This window comes from Cheilinus undulatus, linkage group 7 (genome assembly GCF_018320785.1).
Source record: "Cheilinus undulatus linkage group 7, ASM1832078v1, whole genome shotgun sequence".
Classification (NCBI taxonomy): domain Eukaryota; kingdom Metazoa; phylum Chordata; class Actinopteri; order Labriformes; family Labridae; genus Cheilinus; species Cheilinus undulatus.
In genome coordinates, this window is record NC_054871.1 from 11,941,860 (window position 1) to 11,960,601 (window position 18,742).

At 39.0% G+C, this 18,742-nt stretch overlaps 1 protein-coding gene across 1 annotated transcript in view; it reads right to left on the bottom strand.

The window, feature by feature from the left end:
• Positions 1 to 18,742, bottom strand: part of LOC121512469 (collagen alpha-1(XXIV) chain) — a 117,867-nt gene that overhangs the window by 73,276 nt on the left and 25,849 nt on the right. Inside the window, exons 5-8 of the mRNA XM_041791750.1 lie at positions 14,929 to 14,982; positions 7,135 to 7,188; positions 6,055 to 6,108; positions 660 to 704 (exon numbers count right to left, since the gene is read on the bottom strand). Of these exons, the coding sequence (XP_041647684.1) occupies positions 660 to 704; positions 6,055 to 6,108; positions 7,135 to 7,188; positions 14,929 to 14,982 (207 nt within the window). The remainder of the gene's footprint in view (positions 1 to 659; positions 705 to 6,054; positions 6,109 to 7,134; positions 7,189 to 14,928; positions 14,983 to 18,742) is intronic.

The window sequence follows — 18,742 nt, forward strand, 5'->3', positions numbered from 1 at the left end:
AATGATGTTCTTATGTAGAACAACTTGAAATGATGGTATGTTGCAGCAGTAAAGTTATTACCGTTGGCACAAATCACTGACCTTGAATATGCAGGAAAAAAACACATATCTGCAATAATCTTTATAATATTCTGACAATCATCATGATGTTCTCACTAGCAGGGCAGGACTGCTTTGGAATGAGAGCTTATTTTCATTCATGTTTTGACCGAAAATCACATTAAATTCAAAATATAATACCCCTATAACTATGTGGGTATGCCCTGTATTTCACTACTGGGTGGTACAATCCAATTACTCCACTCTCAAACAAAAAGATTTTCAAAAATGTCATTATTCCATTAATGCTGACGCAAAATTTACACTACTTTTTCTTTCATGCCTTGAGCCTTCTTACCCAGACATATAGAGGTGATCTGTTATAGACAGCCTATTATTCATACAGACAAGGTTGCAAGTTTTCCTGAAGGGAGAAGCGGATTACAACTTAGGTTGAAAAAAAATACTTGGGAGGGCAGATACAGGGCTGTTGCGTACGTGTACATAGATATACGCATATGTTTCTGTATGTTTTCAGAGATGCATATCAACTGTGAGGGATTTAACTTAACAAAACTGGAAACTGGTGTATGTTGTTTTTTTCACAAATTATTACTTACTTGTTCTCCTGGTGGTCCAAATGGCCCTGGATAACCTTTAGGACCCTTGAAAGCAGAATAAGAAGTGTGTTTTACTGTATTTCTGTATAGCTCTGAAACTAAAAATAAAAAGTTAATGCTGGTGACAATGGTATCAGCATTGCAGGTGCTGATCATGAAGCAAAGTTCAAATTAGACAAAACTTGAGACCTGATGATGTCACTTCAAAAAGAAAAAATCACTTCAGGTCATTGATAGCAAAGACTTGCACACATCAAAGCATTGTGGTTTTTTGGGAAAAGTCAGGGATCCATAAAATCTTTAGGGATCTATGCTTGTAGACCATGACACTATATCCCAAGTTTAATGAGAATTAAGGTAGCAGCAGCTGTAAGATATTCCTGGTATTTAGGTTTATGCCTCTAGTATGACCTCAGATGTAGTCAACAAATTTCTTCAAGGCTGCCAAATCATTTGAAGGTAAAGATTCTGCTACTAGTCTAAAGGCCTGAGGTCATAGTTCAATCGCAGCACCGGCCTGTGTGAGTAAAATTCTGTGCCTGCAGCATTTAAAATCTGTTTGATTTTCAGTATGAAAATCAAAAAAAGTTTTTACATTTTGTTATTGATGGACAGGGATTGCTAAGGATCTTGGAGGTTGTGGGGGATTGTGAAAATGTTTGGTAAGGGTGAACGGAAATGGTAATTAACCATGTTATGTGACTTAATTAGTTAATCTCTATTCCATAAAAGGGACCATATCACCCCATGTGTACTATGTAGTGTTTCGAGTTAGCAGCTCATGACCCTTTCAGGGTTTAGGCCAATATTTTGAGATGTTAAAGATACTAAATCATAAAAACTTCAATTAGATTAACAGCTTGCTTATTCTACTCCAATGTGAGTTCTGTGCAACAGCCAAATTCCACATTTGGTTAAACAGATAGTTCTTTGTAAACCATGGAGGATTTATTGTTCAGCAAATCAGAGCCTTTTTTCAGCCATGTATTTGTTTCCTTTGACATGCTTATCAACAACAGATGTTTACATCTCCAAAACATAAGGTCAGGGCCAGGTCAGTATCTTTTTGGGGCAGTGTGGAACATCTTTGGGCGGCACCATTAACTCTGTTGTGTGCCTCCGAGGTTGTGACACATGGACCTTCACACTCAATAAAAGGCCCACTTGGGGGTTAAGAGCACAGGCCCCCAGTCAGTCATTTCCTCTGGAAATACTTGACAGGCCACAGTTCATGTGCTGGATATATTAGCTACTGCAAACACTAGGATACCCTCCTGGGAAGCTAGGTGAAGGCCAGCTGACTTAGTGCTGCATTGAGTCTACCTGTACAGCTGTTTCAAGTGGCTGCAGTACAAAAAATCTGTGGAAGATGGGGTCTGCTTTGTATCAAAAAGACACAAAGTCAATGTAAACAACAGCCATGTGAATTACAGAAGCACCAACGTATGCTGACAGTTAACAGACATGGCCATAAAAAAATTCTAAATCAACAGATGCAGGGTGTGAATATAGTGCATGAATAGGATCACACTACATAAAAAGAATGCCAGTGTCCTGAGTTTTATTGATGGCAATGTCCATGAAATTCTCCATCCCTGAGGGTTACAATTGCTGACCCAGGAAGGCATGGGATATTGAGCGTGTCATTGACCCCCTGACCCCAGGCAGGGTGCATTTCCCCTTTTGACTGGCCTTTGACCTTGACCATAAAGTCTATCAGGTTTACGTGAGGCACAACTATGGCTATCTCTTCAGCTATAGAGAAAAAGGGTAGCACAGATGCTGTGTATATTATATATAGTAACAAGTAAGTAGTAAGTAATAAGTAATAATAACAATAAGTATAATAATAACATAAGTATAATAATAAGTATAATATAAATATGTATAATAATAAGTATAATAATAACAAGTAAGTAATAAGTAAGTATAGTAAGAAATTTATTAGACCACCTGTCATAAAAACGAGAAAACATAAATATTTTAGAAATCTTTCAAAAACTTGTTTAAAACTAAAAATGTTATTATTTATTTGGCAAATAACAAACTGAAACAACTAAATAGTCCTTTTTCACACATAATAACCAAAAAACTTCATATTTTGTATGGCCTCCGTTGGCCTTGATAACAGCTTGCATTCTTGCTGGCTTTTTTTTTGTACTTTTCGACAGTCTATTTTGATATTAAGTTCCAAATAGTTTCTAGCTGTTCCCACAGACTTGCTTTAGATGAAACCTTTGTGCCATCAATCTTTGAATCTACTTAATCCCAAATATGTTCAATAGGATTCAAATCCGGAATTTGCCTTGACCAGTCCATCAGTTCCAGTACTCCAAATTCCTTTTTCTTGGTCAAATAGTCTCTGCACAGCTTTGAAGTATGCTTGGGGTCATTGTCTTGTTGGTATATGAACCCACCACCAATCACATTTAGTCCAGAAGGGATTCCATGATGCACTAAGATGTTGTGGTAGATGTTCTTGTTCATGACACCTTCAATTTTTACTAATTTGCCCACGCTGTATCCACAAATGGAACCCCATACCATAATGGAATCTCCACTGTGTTTCACTGTGGGTGCAGTGCATCTGGCATCAAAACGTTCTCCAGCTTTCCTGCGGACATAAACCCGCTGATGCTGACCGAAGAGTTCAAATTTGGACTCGTCCGTCCAGAGTACCTTCTTCCAGTCATCAACAGTCCAGTGTTTGTGCTCCCTGGCAAATCTGAGGCATTTCTGGATGTTTGCAGGCCTCGATAATGGCTTCTTAGCAGCTATTCTTCCCTTTAAGCTTTGTTCCATCAGCCGTCTGCTTATGGTCATTCTGGAGACTTTCTCAGACTCTGATCTAGAAGCATTCATCTCTGCCTGAAGATCAGCAGTGGTCTTCCTTCTGTCTCTAGAACTTAAAACTTTGAGGTGTCTGACATCTGCTTCAGTTAACTTTCATTTCCTGCCTCTTCCTTGGCGCATTTTGTAAGTACCAGTCTTGGCAGTTGACTCCAAAGCATACTTGACCACACTGTGAGAATGCTTTATGTCTTTCCCTATTTGTCTCAGAGACCATCCAGCATCATGAAGTGCTTTAATGCAGACTCTTTCATTTTCAGTGAGCTCTCCACGTTTTACCTCACCTTTTTATACCCAAATTTGAGACGGCTCACTGGTCTTCTCTGAGAAGTCAGAAATTAATCAAGCTTAACATTCAACCACTAAAACTAATTTTTCTGTTTGGGATTGCAAGTAAATAACTATAATTTCACATATTAATCAAGAAATAATAATGTGCTTTACTATTTTTTCAGTTTTTTTGTAAATAAGTAAATTTTAAAATTCATGGATAACAGTAATAATTAAATTTTAGCATTAAAAATATCATTTCAGTTGAAGAGCTTCTACATATTGGTGTATTAACCATTGCAGAAAAATGATTTTTCCAACGCTGTTAATTTAGGGCAGCTGTGGCATAAACCTTACTTTGGGTGGTGGTCTAATAAATTTGTTAAGCACTGTATATTTACATATTTGGGGTGTAACTGTTGATAAACATCATAGTTCAGTCTCTACCTTGGTCTTGGAGTTATGGTTCAAGTTCACTGAGAAAAAGGTAACATAAGGCAGATTTGTACACTAGTTGTAAGTTTCCTGAAGTTTTCTCCTGTATTAATTTTAACTGACTGTAGGATAAGTCAATGTTTGTTCAATCTAGTGTCATATAGAACTACCTGTGATTGCTGGTACAGTTTCATGTACTGAAAATGAAACAACAAATAGGACTTTCGGCTTTTGCCTTCACATCCAGAGGCTTTTTAAAACCAGCACGGAGAAGTTGAGGTGTAGCTCCACCACTCTTGCTACTGAATCTAACTTTTCTTCCTCATGTGTTTTGTTCTTCCTGTTTCTTCCCAAACATTGCTAGCTGTTTAGAGTCAGCACAATGAAGAAATACAGAAATCAGGTTAGCATTTTTACACACTTTGTGGCTTATTTTGAGTTGTCTTGGTCTGGTACAACCCTCTAATGCTCTGCCACTGCTTAAAATGATTGTCAAGAGGAGGGGTTATGTCTATTATACAGTATTTCATGTCCGCATTGCATACCAGTGCTTGTGCAAATAAATGTGCAGTTGCACCTTGCTAAAGCACATCTCTTTTATCCATGCCAAGGGGAGTGAACCATGCTTGAGTGTGATATGACGCACTAGAGCTGCTCAATTATGGCAACGTTCTCTTGGTTTTACATATTTCATAAAGACTTATTACAGAAAAAGTTGAAAAGATGGGCACACAACTTCATTAAAAATTAATTAATGTCAATAAAAAACATTACTCATTCATCATTTTACTAGCTGTTGTTTACCTTACAGTGTTTTTACATTACTGTGCAGATCTCAGAAAAAGGATCTGTTTCATATTTATAAATGTGCTCAATAAACATAAAGATGCAAAAAACACTTCCTGTACTGCAAGAGTCAGAGAGGGAGGTAGAGAGAGATCTTAAATAAATTACACTGTAACCTGATGATTTAAATATTAAAATAGTGGGCGTTAGAAGGGGCCTTCGTGATTTATGACTGACCTGACTAAAAGTCCATACAACTATGCAAAGCGCATTCAATAACAAAATAACTGCTACTGAAACAAATTCAGAACATAAGCATGGTCTCAAAATGAGAGTTGTTTTATCACCGAAAAAAACAAATTGCAGTTTCACTTTGAAATATATTTCGGGAGTGCAAAGTTCCTGGTATTCTTACCAGGGATGTCTTGACTGGCAGGATGCATGCAATGAATCTGCATGCTCTCTCTGCCTCACAGAGCATGAATTCTCTTTCTGTGGCTTCAGATTGAACTTTGCTCCAGGGTTCGCTCATGGTGTGAGCACTCGCTGTTCATTAAAGGCAGGCTGTGTGCACTCCACACATGCGTCATGGCATGTGGCACAGTAATTATTTACCCTTGATAATCATGTTTCGTGTAATCGTGTAATTAAAATTCCATTGATCACCCAGCACCAGGAAGCACTCACACCAGTCAAAAAAATAAGCTTTGGGGGTCAAAAGGTCATGGTATGGATTGCCTCATGTGAGTGTACCCTAGGAGGTATCGGTGGTTTGCCTAACACTTGTGTGCACACGGGTGGAACTTGTGTGTGCAGTAGTCCATTTGTGTGTATATTTGGACATGCTAGTGCTAGTGCCATTAAGGCTGACAGTTGTATGTACTAATAAAAACATGTACAACACCCCAGCAACAATGACAGACTTAAGCACACTGAGCCACTTTTCTTGGACACATTATATAGGTATAAATGACAGATTCTGGTGGATTCTACTGTAGGTAGTCAAAACCTTCTCATATCTTAAACATCTTTGATAAAGCATGCTAAATCTTACCGGTGGACCTGCAAATCCATCTTGTCCAAGAAGACCTGGTGGGCCTCTGTCACCCTATTAAAACGAGAGGAAATTTAAGTAGTACCAGACATGGCACACAACCATCAGAAAGAGGTGGAAAAAATACTGCTAATTGCAAATGCACAACATTTAGTAAGGCTTTGAAACACTGAATAGTTGAATATCTCATTTAGGTATGTTGTGAAAGAAAACGAAGAACACTGCTTCAGCTCTCTGCACACAATTAAATTAATCTACTTTAAATTACTGGAAATTGAATAAATCATGATTTCCAGCAAAAAGGCTCATTTGCTCCTTTTTCCATAAATGAAAAACTATCAACAGAGCAATGATTGAAAAGACCTCATTATTTAGAATCATAGTAAAAAACTGTAATTTCGTTAAGGAGAGAATTGATAGTCCGTGAATGATCTGGAAAATCAAGCTGGCTTTTCCACTTCATGCTGTATCTACCACCTATTTATATTAATGATGTCTCAAGCTGCTTCTTATAAGAAACATGTGTGTAACAATGATAACAAAAATCATATAGGATATAGAGAGTGAAAGGAGATAAGAGATGCAGTGGCTAATATCTACAAAGTGAAAGACATATGGAGAGTGACGAGAAGTCTGCAATCATTAGTCAGCCTGACCCCAGGATAAAGCTTGATGAATAAGGCCACATGCTACAAGTCTAGTTTTTATCTCTTTAAATTATGACCTCTGATGAGAGTTATATGATCGAAGACAGCATAAAACTTTAAGGAAGAAAGATACTTTCGGAGCTTTATTGGTTTAAGACATGCAAGCACGCTGTTCAGGAAAACAATATGTGTGATGATGATCAAGAGGAGAAAAGAGACAATGATAAATAGAAAGTAAGAGAAACCAGCTGTTGTGACGCCAGACAAATCAATGGTAATAGAATTAATCAAAAATTGGAAAGGGAAATTCAAGGACACTCAGTGATTTAATTTCAATGAGGAAAACCATTTGTCAACAACATTAATGAAAAACTATAACATAAAAACAAGACACGTTTTTCCAAAGAGGGAGCAGACTTGGCAGATGTTTTACCTTTTCTCCTGGTGGAGCTTGACCTGGGGAAGAACCGGGATCCCCCTTTGAACCCTGAAACAGAGGTAGTTTACTCAGTAAGAGTACCTTATGCAAAACACTTTTATTTGTAATCTATCACTAGCTTGGTACTTAAATTTACAGAATAATGTCACAGATAGTAAAAAATAGTAAAATAGTAATTCTGTGGATTTGACAGACTTTAGTCATGCTGATCTGAAGACCTACCAACAAACAATGATGAATTTCCAGCTTAAACAGAAGTATCAACTGTCATTTTCAGTTTTTTTTTTTGGATAAACTTTAAAGAGTGAATCACTGATGTTATACTGTACTGTTATGATTAACAATTGTTGCTAAATGTTGGTAAATAGAGATGCACCAGTTGTGAAAATCTGGGTAGATGCTAATGTTTACATACCATTGTTTAGAATAACAATTTAGCAGATGGCTGATACCAATGCTCATGTTTTTTATTTTTTTTAATCACATCATTCAGTGCACACATCCTACAAAGAGTTTGTCCAACAGGTCATATTCTTTACCCAATAATAAATCTCTCATCTGAATCAGCTAAGTGTGATCAGTGTCAGCATCAAATTGATATGGCATAATTGATAAACACCTGCTACTGACATCTGTCAAAACCCACATTATTTGTCTACAGCTGATGTTCAGTCAGAGGAGCCAATATCAGACGAAACCAATGTTAAACCAATGTATCTGTGCATTCCTGCTGGTAAGTATATGTGGAGCAGGTACAGTGCCTTTAAGCATCAATGATTAATTTGTGCCTTTCTATGAAAAGGCCTGAAATAAAATCTAATGCCAATAAAAGCATTAGAGATTGTTATTTCATTAAAATAACTGAAGCATGCCGGGGCACCATTTAAGCTCATTAAATAGAAAGGGTGGCCAATGTGCAGACAAAGTCTCTGGCCCACTAATCCTAGGTTAGACCAGTGCTTCGTTTCTCTCCAGAACGGTCCCATCTAATAAAGGCACCTACCATCTCCAGTTTAGAAAAAAACATAGAATATGATGATTTGTGTACATATGACACAAACACAAAACATAGCACAAAGAACACAACAAACAAACATACACAACAGAAAATTTTAACAAACCTTTATCAAAAATACTGCTAATAACTTAAAATGTTTTGTTATCTTTTTCTTTTTCACTAAGGGTGAAGATTCAGAGCAGTGACTGATAACAAGACCGGTCTACAGAAAAACACTGGGGATCAGGAAGTGAGTAGGATTGATTTGTGTAATGTCATTTACACATTTTTAAAATCAGATATTGTTTATATAAGGAGCAAAAACATCAAATTTTATGTTTTCTGAAACAATAGAATACAAGATTATTCATTTATTTTGTTCTTCACTTTAAAATTTATTTAACCAGAAAAGTCACACAGAGACCAAGAATCTCATTTACAAGAGAGTCCTGGTCAAGACAGGCAGCAACAAGGTTACAGAGGTAAAACACATAGAAGTTAAAAACAGAGATCAACCACAAGCAGAAAAACATTCAAATCATCAAAGCATTTATAACCTGATGAATCTTCCTCCAATGTCTACTTTTAAAAAGATTAAAAGAGGCCAGCTCCCAAATACACACATTTTCCTGCAGCAGATTCCAAGCTGCAGGAGCGGCATACCTGAAAGTCATTTTCCCATTCTAAGGAGCACTTCGGGAAGATAACAAAAGTAAGTTTTGTGGATGAACAAATCAAACAAATAAATTACACAAGTATGAGGAAAGCAGATCAAATAGGCTTATAAATAAGGGTATTCCAATGATTTACCCTATAACTGATTAATGAATAGGGTTGGGTATCGTTTATTTTTTTCTGATACAGGTGCTAAATTGATCTTTTTTTTTAACAGTGCCAGTGCCTAAACTGTGCCTGAATCAATACTTTCGAGAGAAAACAGTGACTTCCATGTTTTTTTCACCACAACATAAAACCTCATGTTGTAGAAATAACAAAAATGCCACCTTAAACAAAGTTTTAAAAATCTGACTCTCTGAAGATGAACAATTCCCTAAAATAATAGGGCTGACAGCTTCAATTCGATTGGTCAATTAATTGATCGGAAAGCTTTAGGTCGACCAAGATCACCCTGAATCCCCCCCCACCCCCCCCCCCACCCCCCCACCCCCACCCCGACGCTGGTCTGGGGGCAAAAGTGTGAGCAGCTGAGAGAGAGACGTGCTGCTGGGAACAGGAGCAATGCAGCTCTTGGAATTACAGGTAGAGAAGCACACAAAGCTACCAGAGTGGGATATTTTCTGATATTTTACAGCACTAACGCTCAGAAACAACACATCAACTCGTCACAAAGTTGCAGGCTGTTTGTACTGAAGTGGCGCTGCTGAGTCTCTCTGCTCTGCCCTCCCTCACTGTATCATCTCCCGTGGTCAGTTTAATTTACCTGTCGGCAAATAGGCTGCGTAGTATAATCTCCTTTTATAATCTCCTTAAAGTGTTAACGTTAGCGTTAGCTTCTCTTACAGTCACACAGAAAGGAGAGGTGATAAAAGGCAATGTCAGCTGGTCATTAAGTCCCGACAAGCAAACTTTTTCCTCTCACCTCCATAAATAAACGCTGCGTGTTGTCTGCTTTATGCTCGTAAACGACACAGCGCGGGCTAGATCAAGCGATCCTGTTTTTAGTTACCGTTACAAACAAATGAAAAACAATGAGCTGAGGTTATTTTGTAGGCTGTACGAGTTTACAGAGTTACTGCGCCAGTATCACGGAGATCAAAGGCAGGTGCGCGCTGATCGTCTCTCAATTAATTATATTATATAGTAAGACGTGATGAGCTGAAAAGATATATTAATGCTTCCAAAGGCTTGTTACATTCATTTTAGGATCATTTAGAGTACCAAGCAGGTGCAGTGAGGAGCCTGGATGGATTGAATTAGTCCCCAACGAGGTAACTTTTTATAATGAGTGAAATGTTTTTACCTGAACGACCAATCAATTAATTGGTGCCTGGGTGCGATTTTGGTTGACCAAGTTTCTCTTTGGTTGACTACAGCCCTAAAAATTAAAAGAGGAGTGTGTCCAATGTTCTCCTGCCTAACAGTGATGTCTCCTTTTCCACTTCAATCCAAAATGCAGACAATGTCTTGGACATAAACTGCAATGCACTGTTGACTCTGAGGTGGCATTAATGAACTGCTTCTCCTCTGTAGTGCTAAAGTCATCAGCTGGTGCTTCTTGGCTTTACTTTGCCATGACTCAGCTTGTCATGTCACAGACAGCTGGTTTTAGAACGTTGCAAACAGATACATTCAAAAAGGGTTAATATTATTCTTGTTATGAGGGCTATCAATGCCAATGTTGTTAGATAAAGTCATGCCAGTCCTACTGGAAATTCTTCTTCTTCTTCTTCTTTTTTCGTCGATCATAATGATAATCATTTGTCCTCACTGTCACAGTATGGCAATGAAATTTCACGGCATATATAAACACAAAAAACTTTGCTAGATTAGTCTTGTTATAACAAAGGTGTCCACTGAGAATATTCAACTTTCTAAAGACAAACGTTGCTCCTACAGGCTTTAATTTCTCATGGATTTTCTCATAATGTGCAGTGCAGCTTGCTTATGAGTACTGCAGGAAAGAGGAGAGCCTATTCAAAACGATATTTCCATTTACCTTTTCAAATTTACCTGCTTCTTGCAAATGATTTAGCCTATAAATTTCTTTTTAAAGTTTTAACATGGAAACGTCAGCCCGTAGACTCTGTGTCAAGAGAACATAAAATACACCATGCAATCTTACCATCGGCTGTACATCAGTGAGAAGCTGATGGAGGAGACAGGATTGAAATTCTGTACCAAGGTTGAAAAAATTAGATATAATAATTTCCAATATAAAAGACTCTGCTCTTTCTAGCTGTGCTCATAAGCAGGAAGCACTGCGCTTTTTGTGGAAATCCATGAGAAATTAAAGGCTGTAGGAGCTAAAATTGTCTGTGGTAAATTATTATTATTAATTATTATTAATTATAACAACAACTTATCCTTTGCCAGGCCATGGCATGCCACACGCGGGGGTGTGTGTGCACTGGTATAGCATTGTCTGTGCATTTGTTGTTTGCCGAATTGTCCCGAAATCATTATCAGGATTTCATTTCTCATGTTTAAAGCATTCTTACACACAGGCAGTGGTGCTGCTGGTGGAGACAGACATATTTTTAAGGTATTCATTATAAACATGTGCCCATTACATGACATAACCACCAATTCCCAGTCCCATGTCAGTGATGTCCCACATCTTTTTCAAAGTGCGACTAAAATCTAGCAGTTAAGGGAAGGTGACAAAAGAGCACATGCTTTCTTTGAGCTTCTCCAGGTATCTTTAAAAAAGAAAGGAAACTCAAAGAACATGGAGGAACATACATGGACATTTCTTCTAGAAATATACATCTATTTTACAAACACTGCAGCTATGAGAGGAATCCTGAATATTTAATATGACACAAATGTGCGAGATATCATCTAAAATGTGGAAGCCACATTTCTGAACAGCATCCAGGCAAGACAATTACATGCAACAATGAAGCACAAATGCCTTGGAGGACCCAGCTCTAACTAACTGACTGACTACATCATCACAGACCACATGTGTTATTCCCACAAGGTGAATAACAGAGGACTACGTCAGAGAGTCTGCCAGAACAGAGCTGTACAGTGCATTTTCACAGAAGTGCTGTAGTACATTTTAAGAGCAAGACTCCTGGGGGCTTCCTTTCCAAACAAATGTCGATTGAGGTTGTAAAATCTTTTCTTTTGTCATAAATCAAAGAAATACAGTTTAAACGAAAAGAAAACCACCAACTAATGAAGCATCAACAGAAATTAATCCAACAGACTCCAAAGCAGCACTGTTAGGCCTCCACACAATTTCAGCACAACTTCTCATCAACCTTACTTACTACAAATATCACACACTGGTTTTGTCAAATAATTAGCACATGAGAAAGAATCTTTTCATCTTTCCATACCTTCAACCTTGGACACTGAGCACCATGTTTTCTTACTTTTGACTGATAGTCAGTGAGGTATAGAAATGCTTTGGGCAAGAGGGCAGAAATTCTGACACCACATAAAACCAGGATTTCTTCTTGTTTGAAAAAGAGTCAGCAGTGCATGAAGGAGATCGAAAAAGTCTTGTAAGTGCTGCAAGTACATCGTCATAACAATTCAGACTAAGCCCAAAACACATGTCAACAAAGCTCAGCATCAGGGACTTTAGCTCTCTGTGTATGTCCTGGTAACCAAACACATTTCAACAGTGGATATTTTCCTAAACCGAGACAAAGAGACTCTTAATCCGTATTCCCCCTTCACAAAGGATTTTGGGGTGTGAGAATGACTCACCAACAGGCCACTATGGTATTAGAAGCTCTGGTTAGGGTTTTGCATGTGTATGCACGACTGTGGGTGTAAAGGCTTAGGGAAAAGCAAGCAAGCAGGTGGCCCCATATTTCATAATAACCAGAGGAAAATGCCCCAGAGAGGTTAGAGGTGACACAGAACACATCCATCTGTATATCTGCACTGTTGTGCTGTGTCTAATCAAGGAGGGAGAATAATCTCTCTCTCATTGTGTACAGCATGATGTAGGGACAGAGATGGCCAGTCCTTTCTTTCATCTCATCTTTAGCTCTATATGTAACAAATATAACTCAAATTGAGATGCTATCCTCTTTAAAATTAAATATTTAACATCAAATTCAAAGACGGGGAAAACTAACCAACTACTTATCCTTTGTTTCTGCTCCTAGAGCATGACGGCATGACTGACTAATTGCATTGGTGTATGTAGTCACTTTGTGGTGGCCAGACCACAGTCACCATAACCATCTGCATGGAGCTGCCCACATCCTCGCTCTGTTCTACAAATGTAGCCTTTACATCCGGTCTCATGCTGGGAAAAGAGTAAGAGCTGCTGTTAATGCAGCAAAATAATGTAAAGCAAATGTCCGGTAGTTGATCTAAATGGCCGGAATTCTTGAGGACTCCCGGTCATTTTGACTGGGGACAAAAAGTCTAGCGGAAATGCTGTTCGACTATTAAGTCAACTAAATGCAAAATCTGACGAATCAGATTCAACTATGAAAATCCTTAGTCGAAGACCCCTCTAGTTTATAGTGTCCCACTGGTTGCAGTACACTAAGCTAAGAGCTGCGTCTCCCAGCCAAACAACTGTTCAGGCTCCTGTAGCTTTGTAAACTGATAAGACTCTGAGATGTTTTTAATTTTATATTCCAGAGTATTGACAGCAAAAGGCAGGTCTAAATAGTTAAGTAATTACATGTAGTGAAAGATTTTTTTCATCTAAACACTCTGAACATTTGCCTCTCACTCACAAAATGACTGGGGGAACCTGGACATCTTTAGATCTAAGTCTTTTGAAGAACAATGTCAGCTATAACGGACAAACTGTTTAATACACAACATTAAAATTATAGTTTGGATGAAATTTCTAACTGAGGAAATTAAAATAAATTAACAAGACACTGGCTAAACTATACCATTTTTGCCTCACATCTTTTGTTTTCTGCTCTGCCTGGTTGTTATCCACATGATAAACGGGCAAATCACAGTGTTGAAAATGAGGATTCGGTATGAGAGAGAGAGAAAGAGGGAGGGGGTCAAACCGATCTGAATCATCAATCATCACACTGCTTCCTCAGGTTAGAAGTTTTGCCGTTGTAAACCTTTAAAACTTAATGTCACAAATATTGCAGTGTAACATGCGTAGGATTTTGAAAAGTTGAGCGCTACCTTCGACCGCTTCCTCTCAGCCGTGTTTGTTTTGTTGATTCAGTGAGCTGCCACCGATGTCATTACTCTCGTGTGTGCAATGCTGCGTTCGCGTCCAGCATGGAAAAATGACTACTCTTCCACTCTCTTGCAGTCACAAGGATGCGTTTAGGTACCGAAACATGGTACCGTTTCATTTTATGTGAATCGGTACTCAGGAGTACCGACGGAGTACAGTCGGTACCTACAAAAGAACCCAATTCTGTATTCATCCCCATCTATCAATCTGTGAAAATGACATGAGATTGACAGCGGCACCTGGGATAGCTAGCACCTGCTGTCGCACTGGTTTCAGTCATCAGGATTCCCCCTTTCATTCACTCAAAATAAATCTCAAAACAAAGCTATGATAGCTACTGCCAGCTTCTCACTGTGCTAACAGGAGGCAGACTGTACCAAGCCATAATTGGTCACTATGTATAATTTCACATGCATATTATGCCCATACCACTGCGCACCAGCAGTGCGTACATCCCCTATCCCAAAGAATGTCAGGCAAGGGCAAGGGCAAGGGCCTTTGGGCTACAGAGGTATGTTTTATGGCCGAGAGTCAAGTTGCAACACAAATTTTGGCTCTGGTTATCTTATCTGACACAGTGACCATTGCTACAGACAAAAAAATGTGAAGTCTGACCTTGGCCTTACACTTTGGATTTACCATATACATAGCCCAAATTACACTGCTGTGTTGCTAATGCATGTTTGAACTTGTGTCATAAGCCTTTACTCACAGGAATCCAAATTAAAAACAAGAATTTCACCTTCTGATTACCAGTTCTGTAGCATTTTTGTTCACCTCTACTGTAAGAAGGTAAAAGTGAGCAAGCTATTGCAATGAGTGGCCCTGGTCTTTGTCTTTGGCTCAGTTAAGTTGTTTACAGTGACAAGAACCTTGTCCAGTATTGCCAGGCAACTTTTTGAGATCACAAGACACTCACCTTTGGCCCAGGTGGTCCAGGAGGTCCTGGGCTTCCATGAGGACCAGGAGGACCCTTAAACAGAGAAAGACACCACAGAATTAAATTAATGTAGGGTTTTTGCCAACAAACAATTAGTTCAAAATGGTCAAATCAGAACTTGATAATTTTCCTGTGGGAATCTGTAAAGGCAACAAGTATAGAGAAATAAAATGTGGTATTCTCTGAAGTGAAATAGTTGCTCTTAAGCAGTTTAATCCTGAAGCTCAGATTAGAAATTTTATCAGTATTAGGCTATGAGTAGCATCATCCAGCATGACAAATTATGAGAGTTCTCACAGGATCCGTAATATCACACCCAGGCTCAAGGCCAAAAATGTAGAGCGCAAAGTGACTGCTGTCATAATCCAATGTGAATGTTTCCGTATGGGGGAGTGCAGTGTCACTGGCCTACCCTAAATTGTGTCAAGAGAACATAAAATACACTATGCTATGTTTTGGGCCAAAGGAGTTTATAAAGAGGGCAGGCCTACTAGTGCAGTGCTACCTATGCAGCATGAATGACCTGTCAGCTGTGAGACATGATGGCAGTGGTGGTCATGTCAGGCACTTGTCCCACAGTCAAATATTTTAATTGAATGTCTGAGAAACAGGATTACCCAAGTCACTGAAGGCCTTCTCACAACTACAAATAAAATTTTCAGCAAATGCTTTGAACAGATACAACATGTCCAAATTGTATCACCTTTGTTCTAGCTGTAGCCAGGCAAGTTCATTTCTTAACTTCACAGGTATGCCATGAATGTGCAACCTCACTTGCACACTTACTCCTACAACTAGAGGTGCACGATCAAATACACATACACTATATATACACTACATTCCTGCACATCTGTGATCCTGCTGCTTGCAGAATAGTTTTTCTTCTATACTACAACCATAAGCCAGAAAAGAGGTTCTCTCTCACTATACTTTTCTGTCAGTTTAAATGCCAAATTTCTGAACCACAATTCTTCAAGACATTAATCAAAAAGAATATATAAACTCATTAAGATGTCAGAGATATCCTTTGGTTCCAAATTTTGATAAATATTGTAATTAGTGTGGTAGGAGTCGAACTGATATGAAACCTTTTGGGACAGACAATTAAAAAGCAAAATGAACAAATCTCTGTGGATTTCCCCAAATGTGACATGCATTTGGCCAGGAAATGCTCAACAGGATGTTCTTTTTACCACCTCAATGCCTTAGCTGCAACCTTTGGAGAATGTTTATAAACAATCTCAAAAGACTCCTTTAAGGTGAATTAGTACCTTCAATGATAGAAGCCCACACCAACTGATGTGCCCTTAAGGTTAGTGTGTGTCTGATACCATCAACAACTCAATTCAGCTCAACAAGCCTGTAGCTCTTTGCTGAGACTGCAGAGACACAACCACAGCACCACACATAGCCCTAAGCTTCCCACCGCATAATGATTCCAAGCCTCCCTCTGTCTCCACTTTATGACTTAGCCTATGGGGTAACAGTATGTTCTTTATCAGCTTTGTGCTTTCCTCAGCATTTAATAGGAGACATGTTTTATTGTCCACCATCCTGTCTTCCTGTCTATTTGCCACATAGTCTGTCTACTTCTCTCTGTTAAAAAAAAGCAGACAGAATTCAGACCAGCTTGAGTCCTGCAAGAAAAACCACAGCTCTCTTGTTCATTTGAATAGAGCCAGTCTGTCCATACAGCAGAGGGTGTACCTCAGGTCTCTTCAGCAACACAACCCCATCAAAACATCTCCTGCAATGATTTGTTAAAGGGGACATATTTTACCCTTTAAGACAAGTTCATATTGGTCTCAGAGGTCCCCAACACAAGCCTGTGAAGTCTGTTGCTGAAAAAACACTCCAGTATAGGATTTTTGCATGTCTAAAAAAAAACCCTCTGTTTCAGAACGAGCTATTTCTGTGTCTGTGGCTTTAAATGTTACTGAGCTGTCTGACTCCGGCCCTGACTGCGCCCCTCTCAGGAAATGGATGTGGCTTAATGCATGTGGCTCTCCTGATCCTCCTCTCAGGAGGGGAGGACGGTGGAACTTTCTTCCAAGCAGGGAGGGCCAACCGTAACCTATGGGCAGTGCTAACTCTCCACTTGACATCATGAGGGGAAAATCTGAGAACAACTTGTTAAAGCACATATTTTCTGAAAGGGGGAGAAGGTGGGGTTGGATTTTTCTGGTACTTAAGGGCATTGTGGACAGGCCATGGGCACATATTTTTATTAGAAAAGCCTGATAAAGTGGCGCCAGTAGTCGAGTGGTTAAGGCGCGCACCATATACGCAGGCGACCCAGGTTCAAATCAGGCCCGTGGCACCATTTCCTGCATGTCTCTACCCGCTCTCTTCCCTGTTTCCAACTCTATCCACTGTCCTATCCAATAAAGCAAAAAGGCCAAAAATAAATCTTTAAAAAAAAAAGAAAAAAAAAAGAAAAGCCTGATAAAGTGATTTTTGCATAATATGTCTCCTTTAAGGCTGGTCTTTCTGCATTTATAGCACAGATAACATAAGTACTGCTTATACTCTGATACCGTTCAGAAGTACAGCACATGTAAATGTAAATGTCAGAATTTGTTCATCCCACCTTTATGCAAACTATCCCTGCCAGCCCCTGTGGTTATAAATTTGTGTGAAGTTGAATTGGGCCAAGTTATGAACCAAGCACTTAATATTTAGGAACAAGGGGAAGGAGCCGTGATGACCAAGCTCATGTCAAGTATAGTTCTGGTGCTACACATTCTAAAAGATTTCCACTTTTGTGTGTCTTGGGGATATGTCCTTACATATGCTATTGTAATACTGGCCCTGAAACAATCAATGCTAGATTAGTCTCCTACTCCACCTCTGCACACTCTACTCAGGTACCCTTTCTCACCAAATCTAAACAAAGTATTTGTAGTTGTGAAACCATGTCAGGTACATAAAATCTCCGGCCGTTTGAAACATATGTAAAAGGCAAATAGGAGCAAGGTTTTGAAATTAAAATCAGGAGTTGCTGATTGCAAAGTGCTCGAGAGTTATGGGTCGTTAACTTAGACAAACATTCAAACATGCAGACACATACGCACAACACACAGATACCAATGAACATGTGCTTTAAGAAAAATATATCACAATAATTTGTCATCTGCCATTTCCAGAAGTGTGAGTGCCATTGTCTGGTGAGGTTTTTAAATCTGTCTCAGAGTAATAGAGCATAAAATACATTTGATTGTATTTTAATGTGCTTCAGATATTTACATTCCCTGAGTTGAATTAGCCATTATACAGTCAAAGATGTTTCTCTGCAGGCTTGAGCTCATACAAAGACCAAGAGTAAACTATCTATATACCTTTCCTCTAACACATACCAGATCCCTTTTGAAAACTGTGTCTTGTTCTGTTAAAAGATGCCTCTGGGCTCTGTGGCATGATCACAGCATTGCATCACGACAGCCTTGGCAGTTTCATAAAGTAGAGTTTCAAGATCAGAGTGGAAAGGCAGCTTTCACGGCTGCTGACATGACTGTTGGTTGCAGCAGTTGTATCTGGAACAGCTGGATCACTTAATCTTGATGCTTCAAAGGTGCAGACAAGTAAACAATGTTTCCTGCATCCTCAAAGAACAGTGTGTGATGGTTACGAGATGTTTCAAAGCAAGGCTTGTCCCTGAGTTTAATCAAGCTAACCACAAACGCTTCAGTCAGTGCCTTTTCCTGAAGACTGTAGCTGAGCTGGGATGGGAAATACAGGCAGAACACATGGCCAGCGCCTGCTGACCCATAACATTAGATGAAACTAATGGTTT